The sequence below is a fragment of the Gavia stellata genome, chromosome 10 (assembly GCF_030936135.1).
Source record: "Gavia stellata isolate bGavSte3 chromosome 10, bGavSte3.hap2, whole genome shotgun sequence".
NCBI lineage: Eukaryota > Metazoa > Chordata > Aves > Gaviiformes > Gaviidae > Gavia > Gavia stellata.
Window position 1 is genome coordinate 24,421,810 of NC_082603.1, and position 21,039 is coordinate 24,442,848.

Genomic DNA, 21,039 nt, shown 5'->3' on the forward strand with positions numbered 1-21,039 from the left:
TTTCCCTTTTCATTTATGATTAATGAAGTTCTACTTCATTCTTTATTTCTTTGAGCTGTAGACTGTGGGAGCTGCTTGAATCTTTGCCAGCAACTGTCATGTATTGGTTGCATAGTCCTTACGTGACTTTGCCTGCATGTTCAGTATCATCATCTGTCGTCTTATTAATGTGCTATTCCTCCAATTGAAAATACAGCTGTGAATGAGTTAAGGTGCAAATGCCAAGAAGTGGCTTAAAGAATACCTTGAAATAAAAGTATTTCAATGGGATTTTTCTCTATCATGTGGCATCTCTCTGCATCAAGTCAATACATCTTGTAAGTCACTAAAAGCCAGTATAGATTACTGTTTTGTTAATATTGTTCTTGACTTTTATTAGGAAATATGATACAATTTCTAAAATAAAGAATATGTCGGAGGATTCAGTAGGGCAGCATTAACTCCATTAGCCAAGTGGATACGTGGTAGTAAATGAAACAACTGTTTATTTAGCAAAGGTTGCAGTCTGGCTTTAAACAGATGACTTCCCTGTGAAAAGAAAAAGGGCATATGCAGTTCATAGGACATTTTTCATCTTCCTATTGGAGGCTTTCATAAATACAGCTTAAAGTAGTCAGTTGCTTTTCTACTCTTATAGGTTGCTATGGTTTTATTAGGGAAAAAATTGTAGAGTTCTATGATCTATGTTAAGGTAACCAGAGCCTTTCAAAATGTAATATGCCAGAATGACTTCTTTTTTGTTTTACTGTACCTATTTTGGAGGTAAGACAAGCAGGCAAAAGAGCTTCCTGATGGATGACCCATACAGCACTATCAGCAAGTGATTGCTTATTTTTTTCTTTCTGTGCCTGGGAGATGAATAATGTAGCTGCAGAGATCTCTCTGGTGTATTGCTTTCCTCAGGCTGTAAAGCTGGGCCAGATGTCTTTGGAGGCCCCAGTCATGCATTACAGGGAGGGGAAAAAAAAACAGTTGAAGGTATAGAGCTGGAAATTACTTTCTATTGCTGCTAAATCTGAAACAATAAGTAGTATCCTCATGATTTTAGGTGTCACCAGGGCACGCAGGAGTTTGTGACTGGGGGCAGGTTTCCCCCTTCCCTGCTTTGAACTCACAGGCTTGTATTTCAGTTGTGCTGATAGTGCTTGGTATATCTGTTTCTATCAAATCCGTCTGTTTTCATCAGGTACAGTATCTGGAAAATGAACAATGAGCTTGGTGCAGCAGGATTGGTGTCTTCAGATCAGTTTGCACAGTCCAGGAACATTTTAATAGAAGTGACATTCCAAGTTTTGCTGCCAATGTTGAGAATTGCTCTATGCTTCTCCTTTTTTTCTTCTTTCCCTGCTTAGAATATTGCCCAATTTTAACCATTTTGGCTGAAATATTCTAGGGGGAAGGGAAGGAGGAACATGTTTCAAGTTTATGACATTTTCTTAAAAATTCAAGTTCTTCAGTCTTTTCAGAGAATAAAATAGCAAAAAAAAAAAACCCACCTCACAAGAAAATACTGTACCAGTAGTTATCAAAGTGTTCTCTGTACTTCTTGCTTTGGTCTGGTTCTCTAGACTGGGCACTCCAGGTAGAAGGAGTTGTCAAGGAAGTTCTTTTGCTCCCAAAAAAAAAAGGGAAGGCTAAATGAGGTTACGTTAGAAGTTCTTGAAGAATCATTTTTTTACACATGTGGTTGAAATGTCGACTGGACAGATAGTTCTATGCAGACATAGGTTGGTGACGCATGCTTCTAGCACTGGGCTGCAAGGGTTATGCAGTTGTCTTTACAGATGTCAGTTCTGCTCCTTTTGTGTATTTTTACAGAGCAAGGAAAGGCACTAAGGACTGGGCTTTATCTTGCCAGTGCATTTGGGGTTCTCCCTGGAGGTTCTCCCTGGTGTTACTTGGATAACCTGGAGAAAAAGGCTTTTAAACTTGTATGCAAAAGAGTAAATGGGGATGAGGAACAAACTGACCAAGGTTTAGCTCAGTTGCGGCCTCTGTTCTGCAGAGAACAAACTGCACTGGAGAGGATAAAATGTGTCAGGGTGGTCTGAGCTGTTCTTGACAGGACTTCTGTCTCTTAAGTGTCATACAGATATCTGACAAACGCAAGCATTTTGAATAAAATAGCTAAAATTGAACGTTCTACCTTCCCTCCTGTACTTGAAATTACCAGTTAAACACGGAACTAGAGCTGCGTATAGCCCATCTTTTCAAAAAGTTTAAATTAATTTTCTGTTTCTGTGGGCAAAGTTATTTGTACTGTGCTTCTAAGTAGCTAGATGCTAAAGGACTAGTACTCAAGTCATCAGTGAAGTCATTTATGGGTAATTTGGAAGGATAAAACCAGTGAGCCAAGTTATTTCCTGGGTTGTTGACTTCTGATCAGTAGCATAAGGGGAAAATTTTGCACATTTGCTTGTATATAGCTATGTTGGCTACAGTTACAAAAACTGCAATTTGAAAACTTGATAGATCTTGTACACTGTGCTTTATGGCTTTTTGGGTGGTCTGTATGGAGTTTACAGACATTAGACAATGCATTTCTCACTTCCAGCCTGATAGCTGGATTTCTGTTGGATACTTGGGAGAAATTTCCATGCTAATGCCAGCATTGAATTTGGCACAGGATTTGCATCATTTATAGAAATTGCTATGCTTTGCTGTACTTCTGTTCATATATTCTTAATTATATGCTTTCTTATGAAATTGTCAGTTATTAGATTCTTACTCAATTCTGATCTTCCTGGAAATGTAGAAATGCATTTTATTTCTGACCTAAGAAGGCATATTGTTCTTATGAGGCATGATGAAGTTTCATTCCCAATGTTCATTCATTTCTGTGTTTCTGCACACTACTGTACCAGATTGTCAGCTGAGATCTGTAGCTTCCTAGCACACGTGAGTGTGTAGTCCTTAGATTGCCTTGCTCTCTTTTAATACTGTTGCTTTTATCCCTCACGGGCCTTTCAGTCTCTTATGGGCTGAGATCATCAAGCCTTGTTCAGAGTCTTCCATGATGTTGTTTTAGTGGATGCAAAGTAAGTTCTTTATTACCTTTACTCATTTTTGGCTTTAAAAAAAAAATTCCTATCCCACACAGCCATATAAATGCCTTGTCTGACCCACCAACCTCCAGACATGGCCTGAGCTGGATCAGACCTACCAATCTGGTTAAATCTTAAATCAGTTCTCCAGAACCACACCCATGGGTAGCTCTGCTTTTGTGCTTCAGTGATCCCCTTATGCAGGGTCATCATGATGATGTTGGCAGGGGCCAACATCAAACCACAGTGAACACGGCAGCTGGCCCAAGCTAGTTCTTGGTGGAAATGCTGGACTACTTCTACCTTGTTGTCTCTAGCTGTTTTGTTCCGTTTTCTCTAATATTCTGGCACTTCTTTATCCCACTGCATGAAAAAGAGGAGAAATGTTTTTGTGTATCAGCTCGTTAACTTGGTGAGTAAGGCTTTAAAACAAAGCTGATGGGAGGTGAAAGCAACCTGTAGATTAGGGCACAGAGAGGTTACATGAGTGCCAAGGCAGGCTCTTGGAGCCAGTATTTTCAAGGTAGAGAAGGGTAGGAGTGGGATTGCCCCTTTCTCTGGCAGTGAGCTGTGTGATCAGCTCAGTCAATCTCCTCTAATCATCACACCCTGACCATACCGTATTTTAGATTCAGTTGTACTTGATATAGTGGGTCTGTGTTTTATTTTGTTTTAAATTAAATACATAACTCCAGACAAGGATTGTCTTTTCCTGCAGCTGGGCTATATGTGTTTGGCTTTCGCCAGGTATTTGGGGTTTTATCTGTCTTTTGTGAATCCAGACCGCTTCCAGCCAGCATGTGGGCTGCACTGTTGTGTGTCACAGTGACTTTTGGCCCCTGTATTCGTAGTGATACAGCTAAATGACATTGGAAGTCTGTAACAAGACTCTGATTTTTGCTGAAAAAGAAGGTAAATTTGAATCTGTTAATTAGAGGCTTCTAGTGTCTTTCTTGGAGGAGCAGCATGTGATAGAGATTAATTTCCAAGCTAATAGTAACTCTGTGACTTCCAGAAGTCCCAGTGAATGTGAGATGGCCTATGCTGAGGGCAGCGTTTCTCTGCCTGCTGTAGTTTGCACGTTTCACCAGCCAGTGAGAGGAAGGAACATAGATGGTTCTGGTTTGATGTTACAGCCTGAAAGGATAATTTACACCCTAGTGAAAATGAAGAACACACCTGTGCTTCTAGTTTGAAACCAGAAATGTTATTTTGTTTCATTATACTTCATAAATTTTTTGGAAAGTGTCTGTTGCAAGATAGTTGACATATATAATTTTACAAGATTACTTTTTATCTCTGTTAGTAATCATCAGTGAACATCAAAAGTAACCACTTTAAACCTAGGGAAGCTGAAATGCCTGTGACAAACAGAAGGTAAATATTATGAAACATTGCAACGGAGGTTTGTCATCTGTGGCACTTAGCATTTAGTATGTGTGTGTTTTCTGGTGCTTTGGTTGCAAAGCTCATAAAGTGCTGAGTTAGTAGAAAGCCCAAGATGTTGTTGTAGTTATGAGGTGATGTATCTCTTACTGCATTTCCTCTTGTATTTCCTGTTGGGAAGAAGGGAATGTTAGCTTGAATGGGATAGGACTGATGACAGGTTGGTCGGTCAGTGTCTGTAAATGTTTTTAAAAAAAAAAAAAAACAAAAAAAAAACCCCAATAATCTCTGTTTCTGTTTGCTCAGTATGGATGTTGGTTTTGGAAGGAGGAACGGTTAATAAAAATTGAAGGCATATTTTTTTTCCCAGAATGGATACCTTCCTATGCATGATCCTACATGTGGAGGAGGTAAGGTTGGACAGGAAATAATTTCTTGTAGGAGGAATAAACTGGGAGGAAGTTATGAGGAAAGCAGCACATGGGGGAAACACAACTGTCAGTATGTGGAAGGTGGAGGAGAGATGCACAGGTGCATTTCTAACATCAAGTACAATGGGGATGGTGGGTGGCAGGTGAGTGCTGGCCGAGAACGGATAGTATGTGCCAATATCAAGTGCACACATGTTCTGCAACTTCTGTTACCTAAGTTATGTCAAACATAATTCTTCCCTTGGCTCAGAAATTAAATCTTAATGGGGTTGAAATCAGTGGCACAGTTTACACTGACCTATCTGGTGCAATCATTTTGTCTCAGGTACATGTTTAGGCTTTCCTGTTCTGCCGGTAAGTGATAGCATGAAAAGCTTGTGATCTTATTAGGTAAACTACTGCAGCAGAAATTTTAGTGGTGTTTCATAAGGAAGGCACGCTTCTCTATTTCCACTGAGCTCTTTCTAGAAGGCTATGAGAATTTTTTTCTCCTTGTTTCTTTTAATACATCCTGATCATTAAGCTCTGGAGGGATTATCTTTTACTTCTCTGTTTATGTTGGTTTTTTTGTTGTATGGTAGTGAGGCCCAGTGGTCCCCAGTGTAAGGAGGCCCCTGAGCTTAAGCCAACGCAAGAAGGGCGCTACACCTTTTAGTTTGTTTTGTTTATCTCATGTGAATTCTAATAGTTGTATTTTTTAATCAAATATTTGATTTACAAGATCACAGTGTATTCAGAGATGCTGAATGCAAAGCTTACTTTATTCAGGAGTTACAGATGTTTTGAGTGATAACTTTGTTTCTGTAGCTGTTCCCTGTTTGTGGCATAAACTGTGACTTTGCAATTTCCTATTGAACAACTTCACCTGAACTTGAAGCATTTTTACCATGAGTGACTTTCTCTTGAAGATAGGCTGCTTGGGTTGGAATAGACAAGGAATCAAGAAAAATTTCAAAGCTCTACCACGCCAGGACCTAGGAGGAGTGTTTGTCATACAAATTACTGGAAAAACTATTTCTGCTGCAAGCAGGAAAGCTTTGTATATCACTGCATGCATGGTTTCAGTAGTGCTTTGTTTTTACGACTACAGACATCTTGGTCAATTTTAGTGATTTCTAAATTAATGATTATCCACACATTCTCTTGCTTTAGTATTCCCTCAAGATTCAGAAATGTTAATTTGGGAATACCTTGAAGTACCAGTAATCTGTGACAACAGCTGCTAGTGACTGGAAATTATGATATAGCTATTTTCAGTTAGAAATAATTATTTCCCTTCCATAAGGACTTGCTGCTTTTTGGTTTTGGTACCTTTTGCAGAGGAGACACTTGCAGTTTTTATGATATTGTGTCCCTTGCTTTTGTTTTCCAGAATATGACAAACTGGGCTTTCTCCTGAACCTGGACTCAAAATTGTAAGTAGAACAGTAGGACTCTTCTTTGTTTCTGTAGTTACAGATTTCTGTTGTAAGCAACTTTTATGTCACCTGGGCAGTTGGCTTACTGAACTACAGACTTCTACCTGGGACAGCCAAGTCCTGCAGCAACCTGGCAATTACGACTTCTTTCCTTATACTAGGCTTTGCTAGCTGGCTTGGATTGTGGTTCACTGTCATTAATTCCTTAATGACTGATCAAGAGGCTATAAATGTCCACCTGAAGCCATGACTATCAGTCTGCTCTAGATATCCTGCTGTTAATCTTCCAAATGAGGAAAAATGTATTAAACATTTGAAAGCAGGAGGAATGTCAATCTGCAATTTACTGGGATGCTTAGAAGTTTGTATTACCTTTCCACTTGTTTCTTTAAAAATGGATACCACTATTTTTGTTTGTAAACTGGAGTGGAAAGAACTTTAACACAAGGCAGTGACCATTTGCTATGTCAGAAGAACAACAAAGTACTGAAGGGTGATACTCATCATGCTTTTTTTGCCATAAATCACTCAAATTGAGACTGAACTTCTTAACACTAGGGGTCACTAGCGACTCTGAGGTCAACAGCCTTGCGAAAATTTTGGTATCGGGAGTAAAAAGGCTACTAAAAATCTTCTGTCTCTACTACTTAAAAAGGCACTGAAGCAATCCAGTGGCTTTGAATGACTTGAGGATGCATCCTCTGTACAATGTATCATGTTAATATAAAAACCATTCTTAATGTTTAGAAAGTTTCATTGTACTTGTAGGGTGTAACATCAAAGTTTTGAGTTTAGTCTTGGTGAGCAGCTTGGGAGCTTCCATAATGAAATAAAAGCCTCATAAGTGTGTTGGGAACTGCTGTTTGCAGGAAATGAGAACGTTTCTACATAGGAGCTTCTTTTACAGGAGAAGCTGGAAACATAAACTCAACTATAGTAATTTATCTGGCAAAAAGGTGTTGTAGAAGAACACACATGAGAGAGGGAATATTGATTCCCCTCCCCCCCTTAAAGGCTCTGTGTCTCATTCAGTGTGCAGTAAGGATGGCGTTTACTGCATGAATAGCTGGTCAAGGTTTCTTTCTGGTCTCATTCAATGTAGTGTTCTGTGCGGGTTTTTGTTGCATGCTGTCTGGAACTTGTGCTTGTTGCACAGTTACCAATTTTCTTTATTGAATTTTCTGTATTGGGACATCCTTATAAATTAGAGACAGTATTGTATGTACCCTTACAACACCGTGGGATGAAATGATATATTGTCTTCAATTTATACATGTAGAAGTCAAAGCAAAGAGATTAGTCCAAAATTGTGAAGTGGGTAAGTAACCTTTGAATGAACATCTTGGTAAGGGAAAAACAGTTTTTAAGTTTTTAAATAGTATGACTTTTGTTTTTTACCAGACTACTTTGCATATTTTATAATGTCCAATTTATTGAACACGCCCATTGACTGTCCGCACACTTTTGGCATACCAACTTTGGATACCAGCCTGTGCTGTGTCCAAACCACTGCTTCAGTCTTGCTCTTCCTATTCCTCCTTGCTTTTAGCAAGTCCCATTGAGTCTTCCTTCCCCTCGAGCCTCTGTTACATCTTCTTTTTCTCTTTGCTGATTTATCTACTTCAATTACAGCTCTCTGAGACATGGCCTACTCTTTCTTATACTTAGTATGAGGCCAAGTGAAGTTTTTACCTGCTGGAGGGCTTCTAAAACCCTAACATTTTTTATTAAAACCTCTCCATGATAAAAGCTCTCCATTGTTTTTGATTAAAGAAAGATTTTGTTGACTATTTAAAAAAAAAAGGTATTTATATAGCACCCTAAATGTGCATGTTTGCTTTTCAAAGCCATAAAGTTAGCTTCTGGAAAGGCTTGTAATAAAATCAGCATGATTAAAATGAATACTATGAGGTTCAGTTAAGGAGCAAAGAAAGCAAGTACTATACATAGGTGAAATAACTTCTTTTTTTTACTGTAATTGTCCTTTGTTGGTTTAGGTTGGGATTTTTTCCTTTTTTGTTGTTGTTGTTTGTTTGTTTCTTCTGTGGAAGTAAAGCTGGCCCAGCTTTGAGAATGGACCTGATGACCTGCAGAGTTCCCTTCCAGGCTGAATGATTCTATGGTTTTTATTTTTTTCAATAGCAAGGGAGCCAGAAAAAAAGCTGAAAATGCCATAAAACCTACTAAATAAATTTTGAAAGAGAAATGGGTGACAGCCTAGAGGAATTTGCTGCTGTTCCATAAGTTCACCATGTGTGGTCAGAAAACCAAATAAGTTTTCTAAGTACACACTGAATTCAGTGGAACTTAGTGGTTAAAAATACTTTCTGCGACTCAGTCAAGATGATACCCTTGTAGAAGCACTTTCTGTTTAAAAAAATACAGCTTAGAGTTGAAAGGGGTAATATGTTGTGGACGGATGACTTTATTGGCAGAAATAATTTAATTATGTCTGTTGTGATATAATAGTTCTGGTGGAATTTTGCCATAGATCATAACTTTATAGGGTTCACTTAATTGACAGCATGCGAGAGTCTTGTGCAACTTGAAGCGCTTGAGGCAATAATTAGTTTTCTCTCTTTTTTTTTCTTTAATCTTTCATTTGTTCAAAATCTGTTGCCGGCTGTGTTAGTTGATGTCATTTAAACTAATGACCTGGAGGACTAACTTTTTCTACAAAGGTAGATCTGCATTAAAACATAAGTGCTCTGACTTGCATTTCGAATGACATTACACAGAAGAAAGTGTTTGACATGAATAAATAGTAATGTGTCCATTTGCCTTTGCTTCTTTGATTTTTTTTCATGTATTACTACTTTAGTGTCCTCTACCCTGTAGATGTTATTCATGGGTATGTTATTCAGGTATAATACATTCTGTTGCAGTTACAGCGATCTAATGATTCTGTTCACTGGTTCTCTTTGAGTTCATGGAAGTGATAATGAAACCAGATTTGTTCACTTTGGAAAGAAAATCTGTCAGAAGTACTTGAAGTGTTTTCTGTGAGAACTGTGTGTCTGATGCATGCCTTCCTATAGCATTAGGGAGGCTTGTATGGCCAGGAATCTCACCTGGAAGGGGATGGCCAGTTTTTAAGATACTGTACAGATGCTTCTTGGAAGTGTCCGGTTCTGACCAGAAGTCTTGTTGCTCTGAGTTCCTCAGAAAGGAGAATATCAAGAAGGAAGATGCTTCCTTTCTGCTGCCTCGCTTAGGCTAGCTCTTCTTTGGGAAGTCTTCTAGCTTTTAAAAAGCAGGATGGTATCCAGGTAGGGATTGGTAATGAAATACAGGATAAATGGAAAGCTGAGGACATCTGTAGGCAACATAGCTTATGAATTAGTTGTTTCCTTAGTCGAAACAAAACCTAAGGCTCCTCAGGACCAGATTAGTGAAAAAGATCTGTTGCAAGAGGAGTTTATCTTTTAGTTATACTTGTACCAAACATAACATCATTACCAGAATTAGAGTATCAAAACAAAATATGGCCAAAGTACAGAAACAGGCCAGTTGCATGAGTTTCTCCCAGGTAAAGAGGTTTCCCAAGCAGCAGAGCCACATACCGTTTTAAAACCTTTAAGAATAAAATCCACATTTACGGGTTGTGTAGAGAAAAGTACTTTGCATTGAATTTAATGAGATTTCTGCAGGAAGATCAGCATATGATGTTGTAGTTAATTACAGATGGTATCTTAATGCATATTTAGTGGGTCCAGCTGAAGGTTGCGTGGTTGTTCTTTATTCTGTCACTTACTACTCTGTGAATGCTTGGTTTAGTCACCATAATGATTACTTTGAGTATGCCTTGACATGATACAAGGGTAGATTCACTTGTCTTGAGCATGTGAAAAGCTCCTTTTTTGTAACAATCCATGTGATTGGGGAGCTTTTCCCTTCTGTTGTCCTCATGCTTCTATACCAGCTTTCCTTACTCTGCCAGCATGCCATTGCTCGGTGAGATGGAAGCTAGGGACTGCTACTTCTGTCCTCATTTCAAACTCATCCTTCAAAAGCTATTTTCAAAGGTACTTTAGCAATTAGATTGGTGATTTGATGCTTCTAAACAACAGCCAGAAAAGCCCCCCCTGTGGGTGATGGTGGATCTTTTCATCTGCTGCCACAGCTCGAAAGTTTGGATGTTAAAATCTCAGCTGATGAATGATGGAGGAAGCGTCCCAGGGCTTGACTTTGACTGGGGAGGAACCACTCCCTCAAAGTTTTGCAAGTGTTAGAAGACGTGCTTGACCTTACTGGAATCATTCTTCACTTAAACAAAAAAGATAGTGGGTATTATAATGTGTTAATTTAAAGGTAGAAACAGGCAAAAAAACCTGCTACCTCTGTCAATTAGAAAAATGACTGAGATCAGTATGGTTGATCACAATAACATAATACTAACATACTTAATATACTGTATTTGTATAATATATGGTATACATTTTATATTATGTACTTTGGGAATTTTTAGGTAGTATTTAATTAAAAGGAAGACTATTTTTTCCAGTGGGCTCTGTGCTTTGCTAGACATTTTGTGATACTGTGTATTTACATATTTTTCCAATATTACAGAGTAGATTTGGGAGATGCAAAAAGATTTTTTGAATATTTACCATAATTTCAAACTTCGCTTTTAAAAAGAAAAGACACAGAAATTGAGTGTGGGGGTGGGGAGCCAGAAAAAACAACCTTCACCCTGCAAACTCAGAAGAAACTTGATCTAGACTTTGAAAAGACTGTAAAAATGGAGGGAGTTTGGGCTAGGGAAACACACAGATTGGGTTACTTCTGTTTGTTGAAATTTCTTTACTTCAGAGCTTTAATAATGAAGAACTGAAACAGAGCCCCTTCCCCTCATTTTGTTTCTAGGGTGGGAGGTTGCTTTGAAACTGTTTGTGTGTATGTGTGGTACTGTGCCATTAAACACTGTAAAAATAAGCAATAAACGTGTTGGAATGCTGGACTTGCCCCATGCCTGCTGCTGTGGGATTTCTTTGTGCCCTGTTTCCCTTCCCATTTGTCTTTTTGTATTCCTGCAATCCTGAAGGGGAAAAAAGAAAAGAAGCAAGAAGTCCCAATGATCTCCCGTCCTGCCTAGGCAGGAGTAAAAGTGTGTCTCACGGGCTCAATGGAGGGATTCTGACCATCACAAGCAAGAGCATCTTGATGCTTTTTCTGAAAGATTATTTCAAGGCTTAGCATACTTTACAACATTGGTATTTTCCTGGCAGTTGGTTATTTATTTCTCTTTCATTTCAGATTTTTCTTTGACTTTGAATTCATGTCCTTCTACCTAATCTCTTCCAATCTGTACTAATGGTTTGGGCATTTCAAATATTTAAGAAAATGAACCATCGCTATTCACAGCAATTCAATTACCGGGTTGTTTGTTGTTCATCCATCAAACCTACCACGTTTGGGTGGGATGTAACTGCCATCCTCATTTTTTTGTTTTGCTCTTCTTAGCTCATGTCAGTGTTTTTTTCAATTTTGATCCTTCAGAATTCTCATAAGGATTTCTCACATGAGTCTCCATTATCTAACTTTGGGATTCCTGTGTTAGACACAACCTCAGCTGATGAAGAAGATAAAGACTGTAGAACTCAGAATTACTGGCTACTTAGAACTGATTTATTACTTGATTTGTTAAGTGCAAAAAAAGTAAAAAACTTATGTTTGGTGCTTTTAAAAGGGCCAGTTTCCTGAAACTGGAAGTAATCATGAACCAAACCATGTGGGAAAAGAATGTAAAGCAAAAAATATGAATGGCTGGGCATTGTTTAAAGCAGTTTTATACTGTTTGCCCCAACAAGTTTGGTTTCATAAGGAATAAATGTTCATGGAAAAACAGTTTTACCGAGAGTATAAAGGAAAACAGTCCTTATGTATTTATAGGAAAGGTAGAAGTGTGCAGTAAATACATGGAGTTTTGTTCTGTTTGGATGAGGAAAAAAAGTGCTTAATATCAACAATAAAAATTCAAGCAGCAGATACCTGAGTTTATGTGCTTTAGAATATGTCTGGACAACATTCTTGCAAGAATTTCTGAAGTAGCAGCTTTTTGGACTGTTAGAGATTATTAATAAATCTTCAAACACTAGGGGTTTTCCATTTTCTTGGCAGAAAGTTGATGTACAAATATTTTAAAAGCAAAAAGGAATGACTCGTAAGCTTTTCAAACAGTTTTTGATTCTGAGCACAATAACATAATGGCCAATATGAGTTTCCACAAAAAAAAAATTGTCATACATATAGTTCCAATTAGTGTGCATATTAAATAGGAAACATTTTTTTTCTAGATGGGCTTGTTCTTCAGGTGAATGTCCATGAAGGTGCCTGGTATGCGTGAGATCAATTTCTTTCTTGATATGTTCCTCTTAGGACTGGGTTTGCACATTTTGTGTTCCTTTAACCAGTCAGACTAGTTGTATAAAAACTGGGAAGTTCTTTTTTGCCCTTCCATATCTGTAAGGCAGAACACTTACTTGCTTGTAGTTCTTCACCACAGTAGCATTAACCTACTTAAATGTATGTTTCTTTGTTTGTTTTCCTGGGGTGGATATGGTTACAACTGGGTAACTTTACAATTTCCTATTAACTGTTGTTTGAGCAAAAATTTCTACAGTTGTTGCATTCACAGAATGGTAAATTTACTTCAGTAGCAAAACCCAATTCAGGGATTACCTGTAAGCTCATGAATGAGATGAGGCCCTCCTGTTGCTTTATCGTCTTAGGAGAAGAGCATATAAAAAGCCACACTTCATGTTCTTCCTTCCGAAAACAGTTCTAAAACTCAGAGATAAATTACTTTCGTTTTGGCCTGCTTCTGCACTGGTAAACTTCTTAAGTTCCTAGTTAGTGAATATCCTCCTACAAAGACCTTCTTGATCTCTGAATAAGTTACGAAAATTGAATGGAGTAGGCTATCTAAGCAGAGATCATTCCCAAAACTTCAGTTAAAGAAGTTAAAAATACTGTGTTAAGACCATTAAAGGAATTCTACTTCAGTTAAAGAAGTTAGAAATACTGTGTTAAGACCATTGAAGGAATTCTAATTGGCTATACAGTTTATTGCAAGGACTAGATGTTCTGTCTAGTCGTGGGTTTTGATACGGATTTCTGTTAAAACACTGGCATTCATCATTGTATTCTTGATATTGGTCATAATGAACAAAAGTACCAGCACACATTGTAGAAACAGGTGGTTTCTTGCTGCCTGTGCTGAATCAAAGCAGTTGTGAGCTTATCGTTAAACTGATGCAAGTGTTGCCTCTGTTGGAAATCCCAAAGGCATGTATGCGATCATCAAGCATCAACTCTTCTGCGTCTGCCTGGCTTGACATAGATCCCTTCTTGCAGGTCAGCACTGTTCTACCTCCAAAGAGAAATCCACTTCCCTTTTGTTTCCCCTTCGAAACATTTTAGGGAACTCTCATCTGATGGTTGAATGGAAATCAAGTGTATTCCAGCAAGGGAACATTATACTGTTTGTCAAGCCTGCCTCTAAAGCATGTCAGTTACTCTGGAGAACACTCTTGCTATGGTATCTAGACACAGCGTAGTTGTCAGCTCCTCATTTATATTTTTCTGTAGCTGGCTGTGAGGAGGTTTTGTAAATGGGGTGTACGGGAAGAGACTGTTTACTTTACTCAGTCTGCCTCTAAATTTGTCTTCTGCGTTGCTGTAATGTAACCAGAGATGTCAAAGCTTTGCTGCCTGTATGTGCTAAGAATGCCATACATAAATTTTAACAATATGTAGTAGGTCATCAAGGCAGGGAAGAGTTTGGTGGAACAAATACATACAGATTTCTTGCATGCTGGGGAAGAACAGTAAAACAAAGACATAACAGCTGTGATTATAATCTATTAGGTAAGAAAACAGTATTTCATTTATGCTGAAAGAAAGCAGGAAGCCTTATTGCTGTACTTGAGAAGAATTGCCTAGAAGAAGAGAGGATGGTGACCTGCCAGTTAGTGACATGCTGTGATTCTTAGCTTTCTGCAGAGATGATAGGCTAGAGGAACTCTAGGTGAGAGACACTGATGGAATCCTGTTAAATATAATCTGGAGGTGTATTTTATTTTACTTGTTCTGTTCCCCGTTTTATAACTCAAAACCTGACTGTAAGTCTTGCTTAGTAAAAATCTCATTATTGTACTGTTTAAAGGTCTTCTAGGACTGAAGGATAAGGTAAGCTTGGATCAGGTTGATAAACTTAGAATATGCTTTTTCCTTTAGGAAGCATGAAGTTGCTGCTAGCATCCTTGACAAATGTGCACTGGAGAAGTACTCTAAAGGACCCCAGACCAGACAAGGGCTGGTGGGAGAGCTGGTGTTGTGTGGTGCCCATCACAATGAACAAAACACGATGAAGGCTACTTTGCAGCAGGAAGGTTACTTACAGCTGTGGGTGATGTGCCGTGTCAAGGAGGGAGTTGTGTAGCAGTTGTTGCTGTAAGATGTTTTTGAGGTTTTGGATGTTTGAATTGAATTGTGAGGCTCAAATGAGGTTTTCTCTAGTTGCTTTTGAGAAAACCAAACAATTAACCATTCATTTTTATGAAATACTTTGTACTCTTATGTTACACAGAAGCCCATCTGATTCTTTCTCAGCTCACTGCAGAAATGTAAACAGGCAGAAATGCCACTCCTGACACTAGCTGCAGCCCCAGTCCTGGTCTCAGCAACAGGAATCAGGACCGCAAAGGGAGGGACAGAAAACTGACAGAACATGTATATGCTGTTTCTTCCTTGTCTGCCATGCAATCTGTTCCAGCTTGTTAAAGAAGGATAAACTGAAAAGCCAACAAACAAAATGTTTTTGATATGCATATTGAATGTGTTTGGATACTTCTGTTTGATTTCAGACCTTTTAATTCCTACTTAGAAATATCTTCCCCCTGGCTCTTTAGAAGGGCTAATCTTGAAGAACTGAAAAATGTGAGCAGTGTCATATACAGCTGCAAAATGTTGAGTGCATTCCTCCCACTCCCTTTCATCATCTTTTACTGACCGTTTTTTACATCACTGAAGGCAGAAATCCCCAAAGGTGGTTGTGTCATTTGACTTGTTTGAGTCAGGGATTCTGATCTGTGCAGTATTCAAAGCTGTGTTTTATCATCATGGAACTTGGGCTCAGGTGATTTTGTGAAGTGTTGCTATTTTGATGAATTAACAAGGAAGAGAGGATAGGAAGTGTCCTGTTGAAAAGTGAAACCGATTTCAATGCCTAGCCTTGAAGTTCTCCTTTAGCCTGTACAGCAAACATCTTAAAAAACCACTTCAGCATATGCTCTTTTGGAGAGCCACAAATAACCTCCTTCTGATGTAGGACTGATGTTCAGTGAAGTTAGGGGTGATATAAGATGAAGGAAGATCTGATTAATTGGGCTGTTCACAGTTCTTTGAGACAAACTGTATTCTGTTCTGACTCATCATGGTTACATTTGGCAGTTTGGATGTTGGTTGGATGGCCTTTTCAGACAAGCAGCTGTTCTTTGAAGTGAAAAAAAAAAGTTATCTTAGCAGAGGAGCATTCACTAGAACAATGTATGGAGTAAACAGGGGTTTTTGATCTGGGTGACTCTGCAGCTGTTCTTACTGTTAAGAGTTCTGGCTATTCTTAATTATTTACCCTAAAGCAGTTTGGATTTTTGTTAGTTCCGTGAAGGCAGGTTTAGCCACAAGGGTTCCTCCAGGTCGGGGTTATGTTCTGTATTTACAGCAAGGTTTCTGGAGGAAACATTTTCCTCCCAATATGTAGCCTTCCTCTTCTTAAGACTTCAGTGTGGTACTTATTAGATTAATTGATGTCTGTTTGAATTCATGACATCTGTCTCTAATATAGGTCAGTGAAGGCAGCTTTTTTTGGACTACTACTTCAGAAAGAAGAGTGAGAAAAATGCAGAGCATCGTGACTATATACAGCATTTTATAAAGCTACTGTTAAACCACATTCCCCAATTATGAGGTCACCTTTACGTACCATCTAAAGCAATTTATTCACTGACCAGTGGTTTTTTCCTCTCAGTTTCAGTCCAGCCCAGAAAAAAAAAAGGAATTAAAGGTCTTGCCATATCCAGAGTCCTCTTTTTCTTTGGTTAAGAGGAGTTAAGTTCCTATTCTTTCCCAGGCTGTCCAGATCTTCCAAAGAAAAGTTTAAAGGGCAACCTTGATCACCCTTACCCCTGCAAATTACCAAAAAAACTGAAAAGGGAGGGTGTTGTGAACTGTTCTTGTTAAAGATTTGCTATCAGGTAGCTGAGAGAGATTTTTCCAAGTGGGATTTATTCCCCTAAGGTTTGGTCTCTGCAACTTGCCTGTGCAATAGATCTGCTACTGCAACAGAAAGGATTGAACTTCCTTTGTGGGAAAATAAAAATGGCCAGACCAAAGATTCACTTGGCCCAGTGTCTTGTCTCCAGGTGCTCCCTAGAATTGCTTAGAGAAGGAGAATAATACACCAGCGTGAAGCGGTCCTTGCTCCAGTGTCACTCTCCAGCTTGTGAGGAGAGGAAGCTTTGGTATTCCTGAGTTGGGGATGCTGTTAGATCTCAACAGCTTTTGATCCCATCTATACATCTGCCTTCTATAACATACTGACGTAAAGAAATCTACTGATTAACTGCATGTTATATGAAAGAAGTGCTTATTTCTCTCAGTGTTTTACTTTCTTTAGGATAATTTTGGTTGATGTTCTGATGATATGGGAAATTGGGAAATAGTGAATAATAAATGACTGTTGATCTTTTCCATAGCATTCTGCTGTGCCAGTGTGCTCTCACACCTAGCTAAACACTGTGAGGTTCTCTGAAATGAAGTGTTCCATAGCCTGGCTGTGTTCTGCAATGAAATTAACAACATTTTTCAGAAGGAAGATTTGGTGATTAAAACCTTAGTGTAACTGATTTTCTCATTTGGCATTTAAAACTGCTAAGCACTGGATTTTGACATTCAAATCTACTAAACTGTAGTATCCACAGACTTAAAACGGTAATTTCAGATGTGATGCTTCAGGAATTCTTGCTTGATCTTTTTTTCCGCACAGTTCTAGACTTTGGGGGAGTATCTTTGTTTTCAGGTGTACGAACTCCTACTAGCCTGAGCAGGGATTCCTGGATTCCAATTGAGTTGAATTATTTATTCTTATCTCTTTAGCACTTGTTTGTCTCTCCTGGACCTACGCTGCTGGATTCATTACACTACAAATAGAATAACACTGTTGCTGTTCCAAAGAAAGCATTGCCCATTTGTAGATGTAACAGATGAGGGTTGGTGTTGAAGACTTAAGGGTTACAGCAACAAAATTATGACATTTCAATTTATCTTCTTGCATTCCTTTGTTTGGCCAGCATTGGATGTGATAGGTGAGCATTTTATTTCCCATCAGACTTTTAACTGGCTCACTTTTATAGCCATTTTGCTAACAGTGAGTTTTGAGAGGTGTTTAAATAGAGAATCACAGCATTTAATTTTTACAAGTTTTGAGAATTATGTGTTCTAATATTAGGGAGCACTATAATTTCTGACTTAGGGGAAATAGAGTTTATTTAGACATTCTTTAGATAGTTCTTTCAGAAAGCAGTTCAGGTGGGAATCCCAACTGACTGCTGAGAGAGTTTTTATTGACTACTAAGTGAGTCCTAACACATCCCATCTCCGAATAAGTGACTATCCTCCTTTATGGCATCCTTGTCTCTTATCTGTAAAACCAGAATGATGATACTTATTCCTGAGATTATGGAGGATGGAAACCAGTAATTTTGGATATTTGGAAACTAGAATAGATGAAAGTCCAATAATATACATTCAGGAATGATCACAGAATCACAGAACGATAGGGGTTGGAAAGAACCTCTGGAGATCATCTAGTCCAACCCCCCCGCCAGAGCAGGTTCACCTAGAGAGTTCAGGTCCAGGTTCACAGGAATGCGTCCAGGCGAGTTTTGAATATCTCCAGAGAAGGAGACTCCACAACCTCTCTGGGCAGCCTGTTCCAGTGCTCTACCACCCTCAAAGTAAAGAAATTCCTCCTCATGTTTAGTTGGAACTTCCTATGACCAAGTTTGTGCCCATTACTTCTTGTCCTGTCACTGGGGACCCCTGAAAAAAGACTGGCCCCATCCTCCTGGCACCCACCCCTTAAGTATTTTTAAGCATTAATAAGATCCCCCCTCAGTCTTCTCTTCTCCAGACTAAAAAGACCCAAGTCTCTCAGCCTTTCCTCATAAGAAAGATGTTTCAGTCCCCTAATCATCTTCATAGCCCTTTGCTGTACCCTCTCCAGCAGCTCCCTGTCCTTCCTGAACCAGGGAGCCCAGAAGTGGACACGGTACTCCAGATGTGGCCTCACCAGGGCAGAGTAGAGGGGGAGGATAACCTCCCTCAACCTGCTAGCCACACTCTTTTTGATGCCATTGGCCTTCTTGGCCACAAGGGCACATTGCTGGCTCATGGTCATCCTGTTGTCCACCTGGATTCCCAGGTCCCTTTCCACAGAGCTGCTCTCCAGCAGGTCAGCCCCTAACCTGTACCAATGCACAGGGTTATTCCGCCCCAGGTGCAGTGCCCTACACTTGCCTTTGAATTTTATAAGGTTCCTCTTTGCCCAGCTCTCCAGCCTGTCCAGGTCATGCTGAATGGCAGCGCAGCCTTCCGGTGTGTCCGTCACTCCTCCCAGTTTTGTGTCACCAGCAAACTTGCTGAGGGCACACTCTATCCCTTCATCCAGGTCATTGATGAATATATTGAACAGGACTGGACCCAGTACTGACCCCTGGGGAACACCACTTGTTACAGACCTCCAACTAGACTGTGCCACTAATCACAACCCTTAAATTTAAAAATATATTAAAAAAATTATAATTAACTTATCATTTTTCCCCCAAGGAAGACAAAGAACTGTGAGCGAGGCTACACAACATGGTCAGTGAAGAGCATGCGAGACAGACCCAGGCCAGAAAGGATCCCCACTCCCTCAGGCCGAAGGGGTCTGTCCCCAGAAGCCTCCATAGCCCTTGCTCATCTTCCCACTGCATTAGAACGCTGTCAACGGGAGTCAGCTGAGCAGCAGAGATGGGGTTGGGTCAGGCTGTCAATTATCAGTATGTTAATGTTAATTATATCAGTCTGTTAATGATGTTGATTATCAGTAAGTTACTTCATCTTAACATTACAAGTTTTGGTCCAAAGATTAATAAATAATTGAAAAATCAGGGAGAAGTCATCTTAGTATTTTTCTTCTTTCTTCAGTAAACAGCTGCTTTCTGTGAAAATCAAATTTCTGCATTTCATGCTTTTTGTTTAGTCTAACGATTGGTATTTCAGCCAGTTGTTTTCTCCTTTCCATGTTTCTTTAAAAACACAAACAAGCCCTCAAATGGACTGTTTTCTTTACTCTTTATCTGTGTCTCTTGAAACACAATTCTGCTTTTTCTCTGTGCTACTAGTCTTAAAGGTAAGATGTAACAGAAACAGAAGTTCTAAAAAAGGGGAAAGCTTATAAAAACCCAAGGAGATCAGGGATATTACTCAATTCTTGGAGGAATGCGCAACATGAGGTCACATACAAAATGTGCAACGGATTTCTCTTGGATTTTTTACCAGCATCCTTTGAATCTGCTCAGCATTTAGTTTCTTTATTTACTTATTTAAAACAAACAAACAAAAACTTTCTAGCTTGAAAACTTCTGATTCTTTTGTCCACAAGGATCCCAACACTTTTTTAGGAGTTGATAAAAGGTTATTAATTGAGAAGCTCTAGGCAGGGTTGTTGGATTCTGTGAACTATAGGAGACAGTACACTGACATAGTCCTTTCTGATATAAAAATCACTTATAGTTGTATTTCTTAAGATGTTTATGTATTTAGCACTGCTGAGGCTAATCTGAAATTCGTTCTTCTGCCTAGTGATCTAATTCCTGGTATGTCAAAGACCAGGAATGGAATTTAGTAAGGAAGTAGGATCCTTGTGCCTTTTTTTGTGGATGAAGACCTCTTCAGTGTGTTTGTGCAAAGACAACATTTCACAAAGGGTGAATGGCATTGCCAGTGTCAGTGGTTTTCAGCTTTCAGTGCCCCTCTCCCTAGTGTGAATTTCCCAAAGGGTTAGCATTGACTTCGCATCATGTCTCCATTCAGGGCTACAGAGGTGGGTCATGGGTTTTTTGTGGAATGTCTTTAGAACTTTGTTTTCCTGGGCCAGTTTAATGTAACCTGATCTTCTTCAGCTGGTGTTCTTGAGTAGTCCAAATAAATAAACAAAAGTATGTGTTGATTATCTTTGCTGTTAAGAAATTAATTTAATGAGAAGCCACAATTCTTGGTGGAGAAGCAAAACAGAACATTTTTTTTAGTGTGCATCATATCTTTTTAGAAAGAGGGATTTGGGCCATCTCTCCTCATATTTGGTCATACAACCTTCTTGAGGAATTTGCTTACATACTGAAGTAACATTTGAAAATATTTACATCTATTTAGCTGGCTATAGTGTGATAGATTCATTTCCTGTCTCTTTCAGTGTAAGCATCTGCTTTTCCTCTTCTTTCTATCTCCTCATTCCTTTCTTTTATTTGTTTAGTTTTTCCTCAGCTGGAACTAGAAAAATAGCAGATATCACATGATCAGGCCATGTAATTCTTTGAACCAAAGTTTGGAGACTTCTAACAGAGCTGTAATCAGAGTTCCTTAAACTTCTGTTTCAGTGTTTCCTAACCCACACAGCACTCCTGTTGAACGTGGAGCTCCAGCCATGTACCAAGA

General features: G+C 39.0%; 1 protein-coding gene across 8 annotated transcripts in view; it reads left to right on the forward strand.

Annotated features, from left to right (window-relative positions):
• ST3GAL3 (ST3 beta-galactoside alpha-2,3-sialyltransferase 3) overlaps positions 1 to 21,039 on the forward strand; it is a 187,983-nt gene that overhangs the window by 44,305 nt on the left and 122,639 nt on the right. For all 8 annotated transcript variants that reach the window (XM_059821769.1, XM_059821770.1, XM_059821773.1 and 5 more), the window contains one exon: positions 6,234 to 6,276. In XM_059821769.1, the coding sequence (XP_059677752.1) occupies positions 6,234 to 6,276 (43 nt within the window). The remainder of the gene's footprint in view (positions 1 to 6,233; positions 6,277 to 21,039) is intronic.